Source organism: Molossus molossus, unplaced genomic scaffold (assembly GCF_014108415.1).
Source record: "Molossus molossus isolate mMolMol1 unplaced genomic scaffold, mMolMol1.p scaffold_m16_p_6, whole genome shotgun sequence".
Classification (NCBI taxonomy): domain Eukaryota; kingdom Metazoa; phylum Chordata; class Mammalia; order Chiroptera; family Molossidae; genus Molossus; species Molossus molossus.
The window spans coordinates 21,603,113-21,624,180 of record NW_023425399.1 but is presented as its reverse complement, the minus strand read 5'-3'; the positions used below and the strand labels follow the sequence as shown (position 1 = coordinate 21,624,180).

At 45.1% G+C, this 21,068-nt stretch overlaps 1 protein-coding gene across 3 annotated transcripts in view; it reads left to right on the top strand.

Moving 5' to 3' along the window:
- The first annotated feature begins 3,847 nt into the window (after window positions 1–3,847).
- Window positions 3,848–21,068, top strand: part of ZNF341 (zinc finger protein 341) — a 50,600-nt gene continuing 33,379 nt past the window's right edge. The window contains exons 1-4 of one of the 3 annotated variants that reach the window (XM_036245445.1): window positions 3,848–3,906; window positions 10,599–10,709; window positions 13,364–13,560; window positions 20,375–20,524. In XM_036245445.1, the coding sequence (XP_036101338.1) occupies window positions 3,876–3,906; window positions 10,599–10,709; window positions 13,364–13,560; window positions 20,375–20,524 (489 nt within the window). In that variant the 5' untranslated portion in view covers window positions 3,848–3,875. Of the gene's footprint in view, window positions 3,907–10,555; window positions 10,710–13,363; window positions 13,561–20,374; window positions 20,525–21,068 lie in introns of those variants that run through there. The other 2 variants (XM_036245446.1, XM_036245447.1) reach the window with 2 other exon arrangements.

Below are 21,068 nucleotides of genomic sequence, written 5' to 3'. Positions count from 1 at the left end.
GGAGACAAGATTGGCTTTGTGTGTGTGTGTGTGTGGTACATGCCCCTAGCAGGAACCAAACCTGGGACTCTCTGGTCTGCAGGCTGACGCTGAACCGCTGAGCCAAACTGGCCAGGGCAAGATTGGCATTTTAACAAAAGAGAACATATCCGGCTGGTGTGGCTCAGTGGTTGAGTGTCAACACATGCACCAAGAGGTCGCCAGTTCAATTCCCAGTCAGGGCACATGCCCAGATTGTGGGCCAAATCATCCGTGGGGGTCATGCAGGAGGCAACTAATCGATGTTCTCTCTCATTGATGTTTCTATCTCTCTAAAATCAATAAAGATAAAAAAATTAACGAGAGAACAGTAAGTACAAAGGCCTGAAGAGCAGATAAAAATAAACTATTTGTACATGCACCTAGATATATAAAAATACATGTAAAGCTGCCAAGGCTTGTGTTGGTAGAATCGTTTACTGTTCAGTGCCTCTAAGTGGTCCTGTTCATTTCTCCTTCTTCATCCCCCTGTACTCCATACCTCACTTATTATCCTATTATTCCTTTTACAGTCCTTAGACTCCTCTCATTTTGGCCTTAGGGTGTTAGCACTTGCCCAAGATAATATAACTAATAAGCTCTGCCTTTCTGTTCCATTTCCTCAGCCTGATTATATCTCATTTCTCAGGTTCATCTCCTCAGAGAGGCCATCCCTAACCATCCTGTCTAAAGGAGGCTCCTTTCCTCCCAGAAAAAAAATGTTTAAAGTAATGTTACAGCCCAATCAGTATGGCTCAGTGGTTGAACTTTGGCCTATGGACCAGTTCGGTTGCCAGTTCAGTTCAGGGCACGTGCCTGGTTGTGGGCTCGATCTCTAGCAGAGGGCGTGCAGGAGGGAACCAATAGATGTTGATGTTTCTCTCTCATTCGTGTTTCTATCTCTCTCTTCCTTTCCCTTCCTCTCGCTCTAAAATCAATAAAAACATATTTTAAATAAATATCTTTGAAAAAATAAAAATAGCCCTGGCCGGTGTGGCTCAGCGGATGGAGCGACGACCTGCGGTACAGAGAGACCCGGGTTCGGTTCCCACTAAGGGCACGTACCTCGGTTGCAATTTGTCCCGGCCCTGGTTGGTCATGCGGGTGGCAGCCACTCGATGTGTCCCTTCACATCGATGTTTCTCTCTCTCTCTTCTTCTCTCTCCCTCCCACTCTATCTGAACAAAAAAAAAATGGAAAAATATCTTCGGGTGAGGATAAAAAAAAAAAAGAAAAAGAAAACGAAAAAGAAAGTCATAAAATATTTCTCTTTTTTCTTCTTGTTTACAGTCTGTCTTGCCTGCTGAACTATGACTCCATGAAGGCAAAAATTTTTATCTTTTTGTTCACGAATGTGTCCCTCCTAGCACACAATAAGTACCCAATATATACATAAAACAATATATTTTACATGAATAATTTTTTTTTTTTTATCCTCACCGGAGGACATTTTTTCACTTTTTGTTCAGAGTGGGAGAGAGAGAGAGGAAGAGAGAGAGAGAGAGAGAGAGAGAGAGAGAGAGAGAGAGAGAGAAACATCGACGTGAATGGGACACATCGAGTGGCTGCCACCTGCACAGCCAACCAGGGCCAGGGACAAACTGCACGCCCCTAGTGGGAACCGAATCCGGGTCTCTCTGAACCGCAGGCCGACGCTCTAACCGCTGAGCCAAACAGGCCAGGGCCATGAATAATTTTTTTCAAAGAACAGTTATATTGAGTAACTCTTGTAGGGAAGAGATGAGGAGAATCTGAGGCCGTTGGATCAATGGGGGTGTTAAAGGAAAGACAGGGGAGGAGGGAACACTGGCTTTGTTCCTGCCAAAGAGGCAATGGGAAGGGGCACCATTTAGAGCTTGAGGAGGGGCCTAGGTCTCCAAGAGTCCCAGAATAGAGGGCGGGGCATAAAGTCTGAGAGGAGAGTGGGTTCTCTGTGGGGGGACATTTGCTCAGGGCTCACTGTGCAAGGGGGAAGAGTTTAGAGGGGAGAAGGTAGCCCTGTGGGACACAGGGATAGTGTTCAGGGCAGGATGGGGAGTTTACTGGTAGAAATAAGCCTTGAGGCATGTGTAAATAGAGGACCTGTAAAGCAACATATCAGGAATGGTGGCTGGCAGTGTTCCAGAAGGACGGAGAGGCTTTGAACAAATATTTTTTTACCTTTTTTTTTTTTTTTTTTTTGGTACATGCCCCTAGTGGGAACCTAACCCAGAACTCTCTGGTCTGCAGGCCAATGCTCCAACCACTGAGCCAAACCGGCCAGGACATAATTTTAGGAGTTACACATTTATTTAATTAATATAAGAAAATAAAAATTGTGATTTTTTTTTTAAATCCTCACCCTAGGATACTTTTCTGTTTATCTTCAGATAGAGTGGGAGAGAGAAAGGGAGAGATAGAGAAACATCAACGTGAGAGGGACACATCGACTGGTTGCCTCCCACACGACCCGGACCGGGATGAACCACAAAGGAGGTAGGTACCCTTGGCTGGAATTGAACCCACGACTCATTGGTCCATGGGCTGATGCTCTATCGTTGAGCCAAACCAGTCAGGCTTAAAAATTGTGATTTTTATTATTACTTTGGATGAGGCTAAAATATAATGAAAACATTTAGGGTCAAATCTATGGTAGCCCAGTTGAAAAAGAATTTGACTCATGAGAGAAATAATTGATGGCATCTCCTTGGTTCCCTTTCCCCACACCCCTATATACTCCCCAACTCTTTTTTTTAAAAATATGTTTTTATTGATTTTTTTTTTATAGAGAGAGGAAGGGAGAGAGATAAAAACATCAATCTGCTGCCTCCTGCATGTCTCCTACCTGAGATAGCGTCCGCAAACCCAGCATGTGCCCTGACCAGGAATCTAATGGAGACCTCTCAGTCCATGGGACCACACTCAATCCATGGAGCCACACCAGCCGGGCTACTGTCCAGCTCTCCCTTGTCATACAAGAGTACTCCTTTGAAACCACTATCTGGCACCTTGTGGTTTTCTCCCACCTCTAACTCCATGGGAAAGCACCATTGTGTTCCTGGAGTTATTGTTGTGTAACACTTGGTGTATAGTGAGCCCTCATGAGCGGCTGATCGAGTGCGGAAAACGATGAGAGATGGGTGTGTTTTCACAAGGAGGAGCGGGAGAATCCCTATGAAATCTTAATGGGCCTTCTATGAAGTTGGGCTGGAGGTTGCTGAAGCGGGTATTGGGAGTTTATGTGACAGAAATGGGGAGGGGGCGGTTAAGCAATAGCATTGGTGAATCTCTGAGATGATGAGGGATTAAGAAGAGGCCGAGACGGGTCACAGGTGGTCTGAATAGGCGGAGATAGGGCTCACCGTGGGAGGTGGGAATGAGGAGTCTATGACAAGGGATGGGACTCTGTTGCACAGTTGGGGCAGGGGTCCTATGTCAACTGGAGGTTCTTGTGACATAATTGGGTGGTCCGAGTAAGGTGGGAAGGAGGGTTGCAGAACTGGGGGGTACTGTATGCAGTGGGAATGAAGTCCTTGTTGCGGAGTTGGGGGTCTCACATGCAGTGGAGACGTGTGACAGAGTTGGGAGGCAGGTCCGGTGTGGCAGCGATGGGTAGGTGTGCAAAGTTGGGGGGGGGGTCAAATTAGGCGGGGATAAGGGTCCACATGCGCTGGTGACTGGATCATCAAGGTGGAGCCAGGGGAGCCCCGGGATGCTGGGGTTCCCACCCGCCACTGCCAGGTTTCCAGGACTGGGGGCTCGGCAGCGGCTCCTGGGCGCCCCCTGGCGGCCCCGACCTCCTCGCCGCCGCCGCCGCCGCGGCTCCCACAATGCTTGCGTAGCCCCGCTTCGGTTCCCGAGGCGGCGGCGGCTCCAAGATGGCGCAGACAATCTTCGAGGCCCTTGAGGGTGAGCGGCGGCGGTGCCGAGGGAAGCGGCTGTTCCGCACTGCGCCCCCTCCCGCCGCGCCCTCGCAGCGCTGGGCCCAGGGCGCGCGGCGGCCGCGGGGCGGAGGGCGCCGGGGCCGGAACAGCCGGGGGTGGAGGGGCGCGGGCGGGAACAGCCGCGGGAGCCGAGGCCTGGCGGTGGGGTGGGGGCGACGAGACCGAACGGCAGCGGAGAGGAGGCTCAGAGGCGGGGTGGGCCTCGGGACCGGAACAGCAAGGGAGAGAAAGCCCTGGGAGGGAGCACCGGGACCGGAACAGCCGCGGAAGGCTGGCCCAGCGGGGATGAGGGCCCCGGACCGGAATAGCACCAGCTGGCTGCGGGGATGGGAGGCTTTCCTGGAGGGAACAGCCGGCAAGGGTGGGGCCGGCCAGGCCGGGAACCGCAGGGCAGGCGGGCAGCAGGAGGCAGCCTGTGGCGGACCGTGGTTTGGAGCCCTGGAGGGGCGGGAGGGCCTTGGCGGCCGGAGCCGCGAAGCCAGGCATTTGACTACGAACTTGTGCGGCCACTGTGTGCCCCGTGCTATGACAGAGTCTCAGAGTCTGATCAGAAAAGGATAGTTGCCACTTGCGTGCAAGGTCAGGTCTTGCTGTTCACAAAGCCGGCAAACATCCGGCGCCTATTTTGTGCACCGTCCTGGAGTGCAGAGTTTTATAAACTAAAACAAGATAGGGTGGGTGCCAAAGGTGTGGTTGGCTGGAATGTGATGCTCCCAGACCCAAATCAGCAAACATCGGGCACAGACTGATGCTTGTCCAGTGCTCTGCAAGATCCTAAAATGGGAGTGGGCCTCGGGCGCAGGGAATTGTGGGCTTTGGAGACAGCAAACACTGAGAGCCTGCTGGAAGTCGTGGAGGAAGCCTCAGCGACTTCAGGGTCACAACATAAGAGTTGATGTTGGGGGAATACAGACCCACAAGTGTTCCTGGAGGGGTGTGATAGGATGAGTATACACATAATTAGAGTGCAGACTGAAAAGTAGGCCAGACTAATGGTATGTGGCTGAGGATTTGAGTGCTGCAACTCCCCAGGAGATCTCAGCCGTGTGCCTGTGCCTTCACTTCATGGTGGAGAATTCTCATCATGAAGTGGGGTGTAGCCCTGCCCCCTTTGGAAGGGTTCTATTTCAGGAATACTCATTTACCAGGCAGTTTCTGCTCCACGGTCTGGTGGGGAACAGATAGAAATGATAGGACAAACAGTTATAGTATAACAGAAAAGACAAACAGTAAAGAAAAATAACCTCAGCTGGCATTCACTGCTATGATGGTGATGGATGTGGAGCGCCAGAGTCAGTGGTGATTCCCTCTGGGAGGCTAATAGGATGGGTGGGGTGAGGCCTACTTTATCTTTAGGTTCCATGGCTTCCTCAGTGTTTGAATTTTTACTGTAAGAATGAATGTGTTCGTGTACTGAGTGATGAAGAAATAAAAGGAGAAATCAGTACTTAGGACAGTGTGATTCATGCTGGGCTGGGGGAAGGGCAGCAGAACAGTGGGGATCTAGAGATGACCCAGGCAGTGGGAACTATATTTGCAAAGCTGGGAGGGGAGAGAGGTCTTAAAGTATTCACAGAAGTTCATGTGGGTGAGCAGCTAGAGATGAGGTTTGTGAACTTTATCTTGGATTAAGCGTGGAGCTAAGAAAGGATTTTCAGCAGGGGAGCAACACAATATGATACATGTTTTATAAAGTTCACCCTGGCTGCTCTGAGAACAGACTGGAAGGGGCTAGAGTAGAAGGAGGAAGATGAGTGAGATAACTGTGGTTGTCCTGCTGAGAATTTATGGTGGCGTTCGGTGGAGGGGAGGGAGTTGGAGAGAAAGTGGATCTGAATGGTATTTAGAGGGCAGAATAGGCTAGACTTGCTGAAGAACTAGAAATGGGGAAAGGGAGGAAAGATAAATTGAGGGAAGAATCAAGGGGTGCCCTAGAAACTGTGGCTGGGTGGACAGTGGTGCCCTGTTTTTTGGAGAGAAAGTGGATCTGAATGGTATTTAGAGGGCAGAATAGGCTAGACTTGCTGAAGAACTAGAAATGGGGAAAGGAGGAGAGATAAGTTGAGGGAAGAATCAAGGGGTGCGCTAGAAGCTGTGGCTGGGTGGACAGTGGTGCCCTGTTTTTACTGATACGGATTACTGGAAGAGGAAGAAACTTAGAGGTGACACATTTAGTTTGAGTTTAGTTTATTTTCATTTAGTTATTTAAAAATTTTATTTATTTACTTTAGAGAGAGAAAGAGAAATCAATTTGTTGTTCCACTTATTTATGCATTCATTGGTTGATTCTTGTAATATGCCCTGATCACGGATGGAACCTGCAACCTTGGCATGTGTGGATGACATTCTAACCAACTGAGCTACCTGGCCAGGGCAGTTTGAGTTGAGTTTAAATAGGCAGCATTTTTTAAAAAAAGATCTTATATTTTTATAGCAATTTTAGGTTCATAACAAAGTTGAGAGGAAGGTATAGCTTGCCTGTTTACCCCCTGACCCCACACATGCATAGCCTCCCCACTGTCAACATAACTCACCAGAATGGTACATTTGTTACCAAGGATTAACCTATATCGACACATCGTAATCACCCAAAGTTCATAGTATACCTCAGGGTTCACTCTTGGTGTTGTGCATACTATTGGAAAATGTATTACATGTATCCATTATTATAATATCACAGAGTATCCTCTACCCTGAAATCCTCTGTGCTCTGCCTATTCATTCCTCCTCTGTAACCCCTGACAAGCATTGATCTTTTTATTGTCTGCATACTTTTGACAAGCACTATTTTTCAAATTACAGTATTTATTTTGAAATAATTTCTTTTTCCTGAGGATTCACATGCAGTTGTAAAAAAATAATAGAGATCCTATGTTCACTTTACCTAGTTTTCCCCAATGTATGTACTTGCAAAACTATCATAGTACATACAGTCAGTTAACAACACACTGAACAGTTCTATCACTACAAGATATTGCCCCCCCCTTTTTTTTGGTGGTACGTGCCCCTAGTGGGAACCGAACCCCAGACTCTCTGGTCTGCAGGCCAACACTCAACTGCTGAGCCAAACTGGCCAGGGCGATATTGCCCTTTTATAACCACACCCACCTCTTCCCCTTCCTTCCCCCCATCCCTGATGCAGGCAACCACTAGTATGCTAGTCTGTTCTCCATTTCTGAAGTGTTTTTATTTCAAGAATGTTATATAAATGACATAGTATATGTCATTTAGTATATCACATAATATATAACCTTTGAGATTGGCTTTTTTTCATTCATCATAATTCCATGGAGATTCATATATAGTCGTCCCTCGCCACTTTGCACTTCAACTTTTGTGGCTTCACTGCATTGCGTTTTTTTCAAATAGAGTCATTAAAAAGTCGATCGAGACAGTGAAAATGATACAGCGTGCGTTCAGTTGTCTGAGTCAATTATACACCCCTGTATTACAATTACAATTAAAATTACTGTACGTATGGACTGTAGGCCTATGTATTTGAGCACCCCAGGAATCCTTCAACACCAGGTGCAACCGCTAGAGTCTGGAACGGATTAACTGCGATAAATGAGGGATGACTGTACTGTTGTGTATACCAATAGTTTTGTTCCTTTTTATTGTGGGATATGCCACAATTTTTTTTTTTTTTATCCTCACCCGAGGATATTTTTCCATTTTTTGTACAGATAGAGTGGGAGGGAGAGTGAGGAAGGGGGAGAGAGAGAGAAACATCGACGTGAAGGGACACATCGAGTGGCTGCCACCCGCACGACCAGCCAGGGCCTGGGACAAACTGCAACCGAAGTACGTGCCCTTAGCGGGAACCGAACCCGGGTCTCTCCGGACCGCAGGCCGACACTTTAACCGCTGAGCCAAACTGGCCAGGGCCACATTTTTTTTTTAATTTTTATTTTGAGAGTTGTTTATTAAAACTGGGGACAGTGAGACAAGGAAGGGCTTAGGATAGAAGAAGCAAGAGGAGAGAGATTAGGTGGGGCTGCTCTGATTCTCCAGAAATGTTATGGGAAAGAAGTGAGCCAAGGTGTGGCTGCTGTCATCTCACTAGAGAGTCAGAGAAAAGGGACCCTTGGGGACAGGTTCAGGGGGTTAGCCCAGGAGAAGCTGCCACTGCCTATTGCTGCCATCATTGCAAGTCTAGTGGTGACCCTTAGAGTGTAGGAGATGCATGTCTGTGGGGGAAGAAGAGAGGAAAATGGGAGAGAGAGCATGCCTGGATATACACTGTTTATCTATTCACTTATTGAAGGACATTTGGGTTCACTCCAGTTTTTTACTATTATAAGTAAAACTGTTATGGATGTTCACGTACAGATTTGCACACAAATGCTAACATACAATTTTACATAAAACAATAGAAGATTTACTGAAGCTCATTCAGGGAAGCATGAGCTGGGATATTAGGGAGAACTAATCTGGGAGTGAGTGAGGCTGCCTAGGGAGAGTATAAGAGGGAGAGAAGAAAAGTTCAGACAGAAGGAACCCTTCAAAATAGAAACATTTAGGGGATGGACAAGAGAAGCAGAGAGTAAAGGAAACTGAGTAGTAGTGAACAGAAAGGCAGGAGAAGACCCAGAGAGGGTGGTGTCCTGGAGCCAAAGAAGGGAGTGTTTCAGGAAAAAACATCCGATGCTGCCAGGTGGTCTTTGGTGATATTGGTGGAATGGTGGGGCTTAAACCCCACTGGAGTGGGTGAAGGAGGATTGGAGGTGGAGGATGTTAGATTGCTCTCGTGGGATGCTTGATGTTGAAAAGAGGAGAGATGGGAACATGGGTTTGAGGGAGGGCATTCTAGAGAGACCTGAGCATGTGTCCTGACTCATGGGAAAGAGAGGTTGCAGGAGAGGAGCTAGTTGGTGGTAAGTGGTTTCTGAGGGAGCAGGAGGGGATGGAGGGAATAGCTGGCCTCAGGAGGGACACAGCATGCTTTGTGACAGGGGAAGGTATGGATTCACTTTGGCTGCAGGAGCTAATGGTTCCAGTTCACATTGCAGTTAGAAGCTGGGGCAGGCTGAGAGGTTGGAGGTATAGCATTGGCTATGGGGACAGAGAGAAGGAGGCATACTCTGGGTTATTTGGGAGGAAGGCAATGTGCTTTGGTGTCCATTTACGTGTGACTAGGCCTGTCCTCCAGCTAGTGAAATGGCTGGACAAATGTACTACTGCGAACCTCAACAGTGACAACTAATTGGAAAACATGGAAGTAGTCCACTTCTCAAGAGTCCCCTGACTACAAATTAAGGTTATGCTATTTACTGAGGGGGGAAAAGGCAAGCAAGCATTGGAAAACAAGGGAAGCAAGGCCACCTAAATGAAAAGAGACTTGTGGGATGTTGGATGGGGAAGACTTGGTATGTGATTTTCAGAAGGGCTGTTATCACTTAGGATTAGATTCAGCCATGATTAAGAGAGCAGCACAACCTATCAGTGATTTAAATAGGCTAGAAGTTCATTTCTGTCATATGGGAGTTAGGAGGAAGATAGTCCAGAGCTATGAGGGTGACTGTGTTCTGCAAGATTCTCAGAGGCCCAGGATTTTCCCACTTTTTTACCTTGCAATTCCTAGGCTATGGCCCTTGTCTTCATGATCTGGGATGGGTTCCCATCATCTTTTTTTTTTTTTTTTTTAAGTATGTGGTTTTTTTCAATTCCAGCCAAGGGCACATACATCAGTTGCAGTTTGTCCCTGGCCCTGATCAGGGTTGTATGGGAGGCAGCCAGTAAACATGCCCCTCTCATGTTGATGTTTCTGTCTCTCTCCCTTTCTTTCTATCTGAAGATAAATAGAAAAAAAAAAAGATTAAGTATGTTTTTTAGAGAGAGAGAGAGGGAGAGGAAGAGGGAGATAGAAACATTGATGAGAGAGAAACATCAATCGGCTGCCTCCTGCACAGATTGAGCCTGCAGTCTGGACATGTGCCCTGACCAGGAATTGAACTGGTAACCTCTTGGTCCATGGGACGAAGCTAAACCAACTGAGCCACACTGGCTGGGCCCACCATCATATTTTTGATTTGGGGGGGGGGTGTGGGACAAAGAAGGGAGTCACATACCAGGCAGCTTTGAAGAAAACTTTCCAGCCCTGGCTGGTTTGGCTCGGCTGTTAGAGCGTCGGCTTGCGGTCCAGAGAGACCTGGGTTCAGTTCCCGCTAAGGGCGCATGCCTCGGTTGTAGTTTGTCCCCAGCCCTGGCTGAGTTATGCGGGTGACAACCACTCGATGTGTCCCTTTTGCATTGGTGTTTCTCTCTCTCTCTCTCTCTCTCTCTCTCTCTCTCTCTCTCTCCCTCCCTCCCTCCCACTCTATCCTCCAAAAAAAGATGGAGGAATGTCCTTGGGTAAGGATAAAAAAGAAAGAAAGAAAGAAAACTTTCCAGAAACTGCCATACGCATCACGTTGGCCAGAACTTAGATATTCCTTCGCTGCAGGAGTGGCTGGGAAGTATAAGTTTTATCCTGAAACTATGTTTTCAGCCAAAATCTTGGGTTCTATTGTAGTGGAGGTAGGAGAGCATGTATATCAGGGCACAGTCACTATCTTTGCCCTGGGGGCCTAGCAATGGGTGGGTCTGGCTTTGAAAGGTAAGGTCAGAGCAGGATGCTGGGCCCACCTTCCCAAGAGGCTGTGTTTCTTTCCTCAGGAATGGATAACCAGACCGTCCTGGCTGTCCAGTCGTTGTTGGATGGCCAAGGAGCAGTCCCTGATCCAACAGGCCAGAGTGTCAATGCACCCCCTGCTATCCAGCCACTGGGTGAGTATCTGCTCAGGTTCATCAATGAGAGGGGGGAATGGCTCCCATAAGAAACAAGTGGTACTGCCCTGGCCTGTTTGGCTCAGCGGTTAGAGCGTCGGCCTGCGGTCCCGAGAGACCCGGGTTCGGTTCCCGCTAAGGGCATGTACCTCGGTTGCAGTTTGTCCCCGGCCCTGGTTGGTCGTGCGGGTGGCAGCCACTCGATGTGTCCCTTTCACATCGATGTTTCTCTCTCTCTTCCTCTCTCCCCCTCCCACTCTACCTGAACAGAAAATGGAAAAATGTCCTCAGGTGAGGATAAAAAAAAAAAAAAAAAAAAAAAAAAGAAACAAGTGGTACTCATTGAGAGGATGTGGGAGTCAAATGCCCAATATGGGTCCAGAATGTCCTCAGGTGTCTGAACCTTCGTCCCTTCCTCCCATCCTGGTTCTTCAGGCTAATGCCTTCCTCTGCTTAGCCCTGAGGACACCAATTCTCAGTTACTTAGTGAATGTGGGGGTCATGCCAGGAATGGCATAGAGCCCTGATGCTTGGCAAGGCTTGAACCTTTGACCCAGAAGTCATTTCTCAGCCTCCCCTCATGGAAAAAACAGGCTGAGCATGAATCTCTCCAATTTGCAGACCATGACCCTAAGACACGGAGGGCAAAGAACTTTGTGTGAGAATGTGTGTTCAATTATTTATTCCACAAACATATTTGAGTACTTGGGAACCACACTGGGAACAGAGAGATACACACCTGGGTTTGAATTCTTGTTCCCAAAGTTCCTAGCTCTGTGATTTGGGCAAGTGAGTTAACCTCTCTGTGCCTGAGTTTTCACATCTGTAAAATGGGGATAATAGTCCCATTTTACAGGAATTTTGTAAGGATACTTGGAATACTTATTTACGTATTTTAAATAAGAAATGCAAGTTTGTTGTGGTTTTGTTATCGATGAGTTTGTGTTTTTGTCTCCTGATAGAATTTAGACCAGGGACGCTGATAAAAGCAAAGGCAGATTTATTGAAGCTCTGCAGAAGGCGAGAACACTGGGATAGGGTCCCAGGTTCTGCACTGAATGTGGGGCTTAGGGGATTTTATTCCTTGGAACATAGATGTTGGTGGGATTAACCAATCAGGGTATAGGTTGGCTGGCTTTTTCCATTTTAGGAATGCTGGGGTGGGTCCCACTGAAATCTAGGTACGTGTCAGTAAAGTGAGGCATTCGGGGATTGTGCAAGACTTATGGTATGCAGGAAGGGACTTTCCCAACCAGGTATGGAGTTTGTCTCTGGGGTTTGTAGCTTGGCTTTAGATCTGAAAAACAAGCGTAAGAGAAATCAGGTTAGTTCTCAGAGCATTGTTTTATGGCTAACTGCCATAGTTCTGGCTTGGCTTAACTTGATGGAGCAATATTGGGGAACATTTTATTCTATCTGTTTCATTTTATGCAAGATTAAAGTTTATTTTTCTGTTACATGAAGTACTGATGGGCATTTGGGGTGTATGGTAAGACTCAGACCCCTTTCTTGTGGCTGTACTGCCTCAACATGCTGCCTAAGATGGCTGTTCCAGCCTCTCACCTTCATTTCCACGTTCCGGCCAACCTGAAGGGAGGAGAGAAGGAAGTGGAAATCGTACCCCTTCCCCCCCCCTTTTTTTTTGTTAATCCTCACCTGAGGAGATATATATATATATTTAAAATATGTTTTTATTGATTTTTTAGAGAGAGAGGAAGGGAGGGGGAGAGAGAAAAAACCTCAATGTGAGAGAGAAATATCAATCAGCTGCCTCCTGCATGCCCCCCCCCACACACACACACACACTGGGGATGGGGCCTGCAACCTGGGCATGTGCCCTGACCAGAAATCAAACTGGTGACCTCTGGGTACATGGGACCATGCTCAGCCAATTGATCCACACCAGCCAGGGTGACAATTAGACATTTTTGTCATAGCACCAAGTGCTTGGCACAGTGCATGGCCTGTGGTAGGCCGTCAGTAATGGGTGGCGGTAACTATAGTTAATCGTTCGTTTAGTTTTTCATTCATTCAACAAACATCCACTGAGGGCTCCTTTCTGCCCAGGAGATATTAGATATTGCAGTTATGGTGAAAAATAAGACATATTTTCTTCCTTTAGGGGACTCACAGTCTGGTGGTGATAGGAAAAGTGTGACATGAGAGGCATGCCCAGAGGAAGGAACTGTGGCCACTGCTTTAGGAAGGCTTCCTGGAGGAGGTGACATCTGAGCTGAGCCTTGTAGAATGAGTGAGGCAGCTTGACGGGGGGAACAGGATGCAAAGCCACAGAGGAGTATAATCATGTGGCCTATTTGGCAACTGATGAATAAATTCAGGTAGGATAAAGATTCTGAAGTTTTCAAATTTGAAGCGAACCCATTTTACTATTTCTTCATTCTTATTTTTTGATACCTTCATGAACATGGCTGGATACTTGCACAGGTGCCTATATGGTATTGAAAGCTCCTAGGAAGCACAAAATTGGCACTTGACCCACACACATAGAATCACAGAATGCTGTTAGATTTGCTGTCCTCCTGGTCCAGACATAGGTCTCCTCCCACTTCTCACTGTAATATCCACTCCTTTATTCTTGTGTTTTTTTTGTGTGTTATTGCCCACCTTCTGCTACTCTGCGGTGTGACCTCTAGATGATGAGGATGTCTTTCTCTGTGGGAAGTGTAAGAAGCAGTTCAACTCACTGCCAGCGTTTATGACCCACAAGCGGGAACAATGCCAGGGGAATGCTCCACCCTTGGCCACAGTCTCACTGGCCACTAACAGCATCTACACGCCTTCGGCAGCACCCACAGCAGTCCAGCAGGCCCCACCTCCTGCGAATCGCCAGGTATTCTTTCAATTGTTTGTTTATGCACACATTCAGCAAGTCTTTTTGAGCACCTATTATGTGTCAGGCACTGTGTAGGCACTACGGGTACAATGATGGACAAACAGACAAAGTCATTGCCCTCATGGAGTTGAATGAGATAGTACCCAAACAAACTTGTAGAGACATACTTTTTTCAGGATGTTAAATGCAGAGAGAGAGGGGATGCCAAGATGGGTAGTAATGTTTGCTCTTTGTATATGTTGCTTGGGGGCAGGTTCTGTGAAGAAATGACATTTGAGCAGAGACCCAAGGAGGTGAGGGAATGAGTCTAGCAGCCAGTCTGGGGAAGAATATTCTAAGGAATGTGGTCAGCAAGTGCAAAGGCCCTGAGGTAGGTGTGTGCTGGGTTTATTCCAGGAACAGCAAGGAGGTGAAAATGGCTGAAGTTGAATGAATGAGGAGATGATAAAGTCAGAAAGGCAACAAGGGAATCTTGGTAGATCATGTGGCATTTGTGGACTTTTACTCTAAGAAATGGGAGCCATAGAAAGGTTTTGAGCAGAAGAGGGATAAGTCTGATTTATGCTTTAACTAGGTTACTCTGGATGCTATACAGAGAATAGATTTTGGTGGCAGTCAAGAGAGAAAGGTAAGAGACCCATTAGGGGGCTGTTGTAGAGATCTAGGCAGAGGGTGGTGGTGGCTTGATCACTGTGGTGATGGTTGTGGTCAAGAGAAGGATGAGATTTTGGAAATATTTAGAAGGTGGAGCCATTAGAGCTGTGGATAGATTGTGTGTGGGGTGTGAGATCAAGAGGGGTCAAAGGTGACTCTAGAGTTGGACTTGCCATTAACCAAAGTGGGGGAAATGGCTAGGAGAAGATTTGGGAGGATGTTAGGAGTTCAGCTGAACATGTTGGATTTGAAATGCCCATTGAACCTTTAAGTGGAGGCAGTGAAGATGCAGACAGATACATATGTCTGGAGGTCAGGGAAGAGAGCCAGGCTGGAGGTATCTGGAGAAGCTTCCAAAGTCCTTAGTCAGGAACACAGTTCTGGAGCAAAGACACCTAGGGTGGGGTCTCTTAGAGGGAATAAAGAATCCTCATAAAGGGAGCTGGGCATGTCTTAGGTCAAGGAGTCGAATTTCCCTCTTACTTCCTCTTTATTTCTTTAAAACATTATCTTCATCCATTGTAGTAGATATTATTCCTGAAATCAAAATGAAAGCCTTGTCTGGTCAGTGTGGCTCAGTGGTTGAGCATCGACCCACGCACCAAGAGGTCACTGGTTTGATTCCCGGTCAGGACACATGCCCAGGTTGTGGGCCAATCCCCAGTTAGGGGCATGCAGGAGGCAACCGTTCGATGTTCATCTCTCTCTTCCTCTCCCCTCCTCTCTCTCTAAAATCAATAAAGAAAAAAATAAATGAAAGCCTTCACCCCCAGGCTCATAGGACATGTAGATTGAAACTTTTCAAGTTGCTACAGACATCTAACACAGAACACAATCGTTTTTCCCACTCTTTGATTATGAGTTTCATTAGCACAAAATACCCCACCGCACACCTTTTTTTTTCCAGTAAAAGGAGAGAGAGAAATAATTTCAGAATACAAGCAGTTGCCCCTGGCTGGGGTAGTTCAGTTGGTCAGAGTGTCATCTTGATACGCCAGGGTTGTAGGTTTGGTCCCCAGTCAAGGCACATACAAGAATCAACCAATGAATGCATAAATAAGTGGAACAACAAATTGGTGTTTTCTCTCTCTCTCTCTCAAATCAATAAACAAAAATTTTAAAAAAGAAAAAAGCAACAGGTAAAGAAAACAAAACACCTTTTTCATCTGCTGATAGGAGCAGTCACTGCACATTTGACACTTGTAAGGTTCACCTTTTATTCTCACTATTAACCTGAGGGAGTATTATTCTTATTATTCATTTGTATGTTTGCAAGTAATATATGTTTCCCTTCTCCTTTGTAAAATAATGTTACAAATCAAGGCCCCTTTGGTACTATTCCTCTCCTCTGTCCCCAGGGAATTACTGATGGGTATCCCTCTCAACCTTTTAAGATACTTTCTCATACTTATTTAAGTATCCACAGGAATTATATAGTAGTATTGTTTTAAATTTGTATTTTTATTTATTTTTTTGCCAAATTTGTTTATTAAATGTAGTAGATTTTTGATGGAGTCTTTAGGGTTTTCTGTGTACCATATCATGTCATCTGCAAATAATAACAGTTTTACTTCCTCCTTTCTAATTTGGATTCCTGTTATTTTTTCTTCATGTCTAATTGCTGTGGCTTAAGACGTCCAGTACTATGTTAAATAAGAGTGGTGAAAGTGGGCATTCCTATCTTGTTCCTGTTCTTAAGGGAAATGCTTTTTGTTTTTGCTCATTGAGTATGATGTTGGCCATAGGTTTTTCATATATGGCCTTTATTATGTTGAGATATGATCCCTCTATTCCCACATTGCTGAGGGTTTTTCTCAGAAATGGGTGCTGGATTTTGTCAAATGCTTTTTCAGCATCTATTGATATGATCATATGGTTTTTATCTTTCATTTTGTTTATGTGGTATATCACATTTATTTATTTAGTTTAAGAAATGCTTTTCTCCCCCCCTTTATTGATTTTAGAGAGAGAGGAAGGGGAAGGGAGAGAGAGATAGAAACATTGAGGAGAGAGAACACTGACCAGCCACCTCCTGCATGCCCCACACTGGGGATTTGGCCCACAACCTGGGCATGTGCCCTGACCAGGAATCGAACCGGCAACCTCTTGGTGCATGGGTCAATGCTCAACTACTGAGCCACGCCAGCCTGGCTTACATTTATTAATTTGCGAATACTGAAACCAGGCTTGCATCCTGGGATGAATCCCACTTGGTCATAGTGAATGATATTTTTAATGTATTGCTGGATCTGATTTGCTAATATTTTGTTAAGGATTTTTGCATCTATGTTCATCAGGGATATTGGCCTATAGTTTTCTTTCTTTGTAGTGTCTTTATCTGGTTTTGGAATTAGAATTATGCTGACCTCATAAAATGAGTTTGGAAGTCTTCCTTCTTGAATTTTTTGGAATAGTTTGAGGAGAATGGGTGTTAGTTCTTCTCTGAATGTTTGGTAAGACTCCTCTGTGAAGCCATCTGGGCTGGGCTTTTGTTTGCTGGAGAGCCTTGATTACATATTCAGTTTCTTTCGTTGTTATTGGTCTGTTCAAGTTTTCTATCTCTTCCTGGTTCAGTTTTGGGAGATTATGTGTTTCAAGAAATTTGTTCATTTCGCCTAGATTGTCTAATTTGTTGGCATATAATTGTTCATAGTATGTTTTTTTTTTTAATCCTCACTCCAGGACATTTTTGCATTTATCTTCAGATAGAGCGGGAGGAAGAGAGAGAGAGAAACATCAATGTGAGAGAGACACATCGAGTGGTTGCCACCCACATAACTGCAACTGGGGCCGGGGACAAACTGCAACTGAGGTATGTGCCCTTAGCGGGAACCGAACCCAAGACTTGTCCGTGGGCCGACGCTCTAACCACTGAGCCAAATTGGTCAGGGCTGTTCATAGTATGTTTTAATTATCCTTTGTATTTCTGTGGTGTCAGTTGTTACTTCTCTTTTGTTTCTGATTTTGTTAATTTGGGTCCTCTTTGTTTCTTGGTGAGTCTAGCTAAGGGTCCATGTCTTGTTTATCATTTCAAAGAACCAGCTCTTTGTTTCATTGATCTTTTGAATTGTATTTTTGGTCTCTATGTCATTTATTTCTGCTCTGATCTTTACTATTTCTTTCCTTCTACTTGCTCTGGGTTTTTATTTTTGTTTGCTTTCTAGTTCTTTAAGTTGTGAGGTTAGATAGTCAATTAGAAATTTTTCTTGTTTCTTGAGGTAGATCTGTAGTGCTTGCTTCCCTCTCAGGACTGCTTTTGCTTTGTCCCATAAATTTTGTGTTGTGTGTGTTCATTTTCATTGGTTTCCAGGAAGTTTATAATTTCTTCCTTGATCTCCTTGGTAACCCACACATTGTTTATTAACATGCTATTTAGCCTCCACGTGTTCAAATGTCTTTGTATGTTTTTGTTGTAATTGATTTCTAGTTTTATGCCATTGTGATCTGAGAAGATGCTTGATACGATTTCAATCTTCTTGGACCTGTAGCAACTTAGTTTGTGTCCTAACATGTGGTCTGTCTTTGAGAATGTCCCATGTGCACTTAAGAAGAATGTGAATTCTGCAGTTTGGGGGTGCTCAACCACTGAGCCACCCCAGCCAGGCGGGTGCTCTGTCTTTTGATCGGAGCATTCAATCTATTTACATTTAATGTTATTATTGATATGTATAGTCGTCTCTTGCCACTCTGTGCTTCGACTTTTGCGGCTTCACTTTATCACGGTTTTTTAAAATATATTCATTAAAAAGTTGATCGAGACAGTGAAAATGATACAGTGTGCGCTTGGTTGTCTGAGTCAATTATACACCCCTGTATTACAATTACAATGAAAATTACTGTACGTATGGACTGTAGGCCTATGTATTCGAGCACCCCAGGAATCCTTCAATGCCAGGTGTGACCGCTAGAGTCTGGAATGGATTAACCGCGATAAACAAGGGATGATTATACTTATTTATTGCCATTTTTGTTTATTGTGGTTATATTTTTCTTCCTGTTTCTTCTACTAATTATAGCAGTCATTATAACATTTCTTGCAGTGCTAGTTTGGTGTTAATATATTCCCTTAGCCTTTCTTTTTGTCTGGGAAGCTCTCTATTTCATCTTCTAATTTAAATGATAGCCTTGCTGAATAGAGTAATCTTGGATTCTGATCCTTGTTTTTCATGACCTTGATTACTTCATGCCATTCTCTTCTGGCCTGTAGTGTTTCTGTTGAGAAGTCAGCTGATAGCCTTATGGGGGTTCCTTTGTAGGTAACCTGTTGCTTATCTCTTGCTGCCTTTAGGATTCTTTGTCTTTAATTTTTGGCATTTTAATTATTATATGTCTTGGTGTGGGCCTGTTTGGGTTATTCTTACTTGGGGCTCTCTGTGCTTCTTGAACTTGAATGCCTTTTTCCTTTACCAAGTTAGGGAAGTTTCCTTTCACTATTTCTTCAAATATATTCTCTAACCCTTGCTCATTTTTTTCTTTATGGTTTTCTGATTGGGTGATTTTTTTCTACCCTGTCTTCTAATTCACTGATCTGATCTTCGCCTTCCTCTACTCTGCTGGTGTTCTTTATTTCTGCTATGTCATTCTTCATTTCCACTTGGTTGGTTTTTCAATGTTTCTATATCCTTACTCATGCTGTTGAGCTTTCTCATTATCATTGCTCTGAACTCCACCTCTGATAACTTGCTTAACTGCATTTCATAGATCTCATCTTCAGTAGAGTTCTCTTGTTCTTTCATTTGGGATTTATTTCTTTGTTTCACCATTTTGGCTATCTCAGTGGGTTTTGGAGCCTGCCCAATTTTCCCTCTGGGTTTTGGTGTTTTGTGGATTGATGCTCCTTTGACTGGGTTTGGATGAGTATGGGAAGACCCACATTAAACACCACTGTCAAGTCTTACTTTCCTGAGTGAATTTGCAAGCCCAGGAAAGATTCAGTTATCCTCTAGCTTTTTGCTTGGAGGCTATTAGTCTCAGTTACTTGATGAGCCTTGGGTTGTAGCCCTCAACTGAATGGAAAATCTCCCTCAGGTGTTCAGGGTATGAGGATTTCCAGAGTGTGGGGCAGATGCTTGCTGGCTGTTAATGAGCCTCAATTTGCATTTCTCTGGCCTGGCCGGGTGGTGTTAAATTTTTGAGGGAGGGGCTTTTGCTTCTCCCCGGGGCTCTGGGAAGGGACTCTTAGAGTAATATGGCTACTGTCCTGTGAGGGAGTGATTCAGCCAAAAACTCCCATTGCCCTCTCACCTCTCCAAGCTCCACAGAGTTCCAGTCCAGTCCACCCTCCCTCTGCTGGAGCCCAAGGTGAGTGGCTGTAGCTAATTTACTGCTATGTCCCAGCCCTCAGCGCTGTGGAGCTGGCTTGGGATTTTAACCCTGAAGGAGCTGGTCACAGCTAAAACAGCTGTTGTCCCAGCCCGCCCTTTCGTACCTCCTACCAGGTTTGATTTAGTGTCCTTTTTCCTGTCCCTAGGTATATGGGTCCTCTCCAGCTGCTTTTCTGTTGCTTTTTCCCAATTATTTGTCTTTATTTTAGTTGTAATTCCAATTTGGTCCTGGGAGATGGTCTGCATAGCTTCCATTCACTCTGCCACCATTTTTCCACACTAAAATTTTTCTGGATCTGCCATCTCTGATGCCCTCTTTCTGAAAAGGAAGCAGCTTTGCTCTTCTTGTTTTAGATTTTTAAACATAAGAGTATATAATGTATGTGTTATTATATAATTTGTTTTTTCATGCAATACATTTTACCTGTTGTGTAATATTCTATCCATGATTATATTGTATCTTTTAATTCATTGAGTTATAAGAAACAGCACCATATGGAATACTCTTGTTCATGAAATCCTGTGTACATGTGTATTTCTCTGGGATAGATGCCAGGAAGTATTCTGCTGGGTCATAGGGTATGTGCCTTACAGGGTGGTGTGCCTTATTCTTTTCATTTGATAGATGGGGAAATGGAGGTTCAGACACTTTGAGTGACTTGCCCAGGGTCACACAGCAGCAGGAAGCATCAGAGATGGAAATGGAATTCAGGTCTGTGGGACTTCAGAACCCAGATCTTTTGCATCATGCTTTCCACTTCTTTCCAGAGCCTCACACATGTTCATTCTCTCTCTCTCTTCTCTCTCCTCTCATTCTCTCTCTCTCTCTCCAGATCTCCACGTACATCACAGTGCCCCCATCCCCGCTGATCCAGACCTTGGTGCAAGGAAACATCTTGGTGAGCGATGACGTGCTCATGTCTGCCATGTCAGCTTTCACATCCCTGGACCAACCCATGCCCCAGGGACCCCAGCCTGTGCAGGTAAGAAGGGGGATGGCTCCTCACAGGATCTTGATTTCAGGATTTTTCAATACGATAAGGATCTCTGGTCAAACCAGCCTAGGGTGGAGGCATTCTACTTCTTCCCTTGCTTTGTCCCTGTTTTTTTCCTGCAGTAAAGAAATACTTTTAATTTTATCATCCCAGATTTTCCCCAAAACATATTTGACTGTGGAACCCAAGGAAGAGCAATTACCCTTAATGAAATACTGATCAGCATCATCATTTTAACAGCTGTAAAGGATTCCATCATGTGGATGGGTCATCCTCTACTTAGCCAGGCTTCTGTGGATGGACATGTAGGTCACTGCCATTTTTGCTGTTATAAAAACTGCTGGAGTAACTTCCATGTATAGACACCTTTACCCACCTGCTTGATTATTTTTGTAGAATAAATTTCTAGAATCAATGGCTGGGTTTCAAGGGTCCATAACTACCCACCCATTTGGTGACTCTCTATAAAGACTCCCAAGATTCAGGATGGTTGTCCTACTTATGACTGTGGCTTATTACAGCAAAAGGAGAT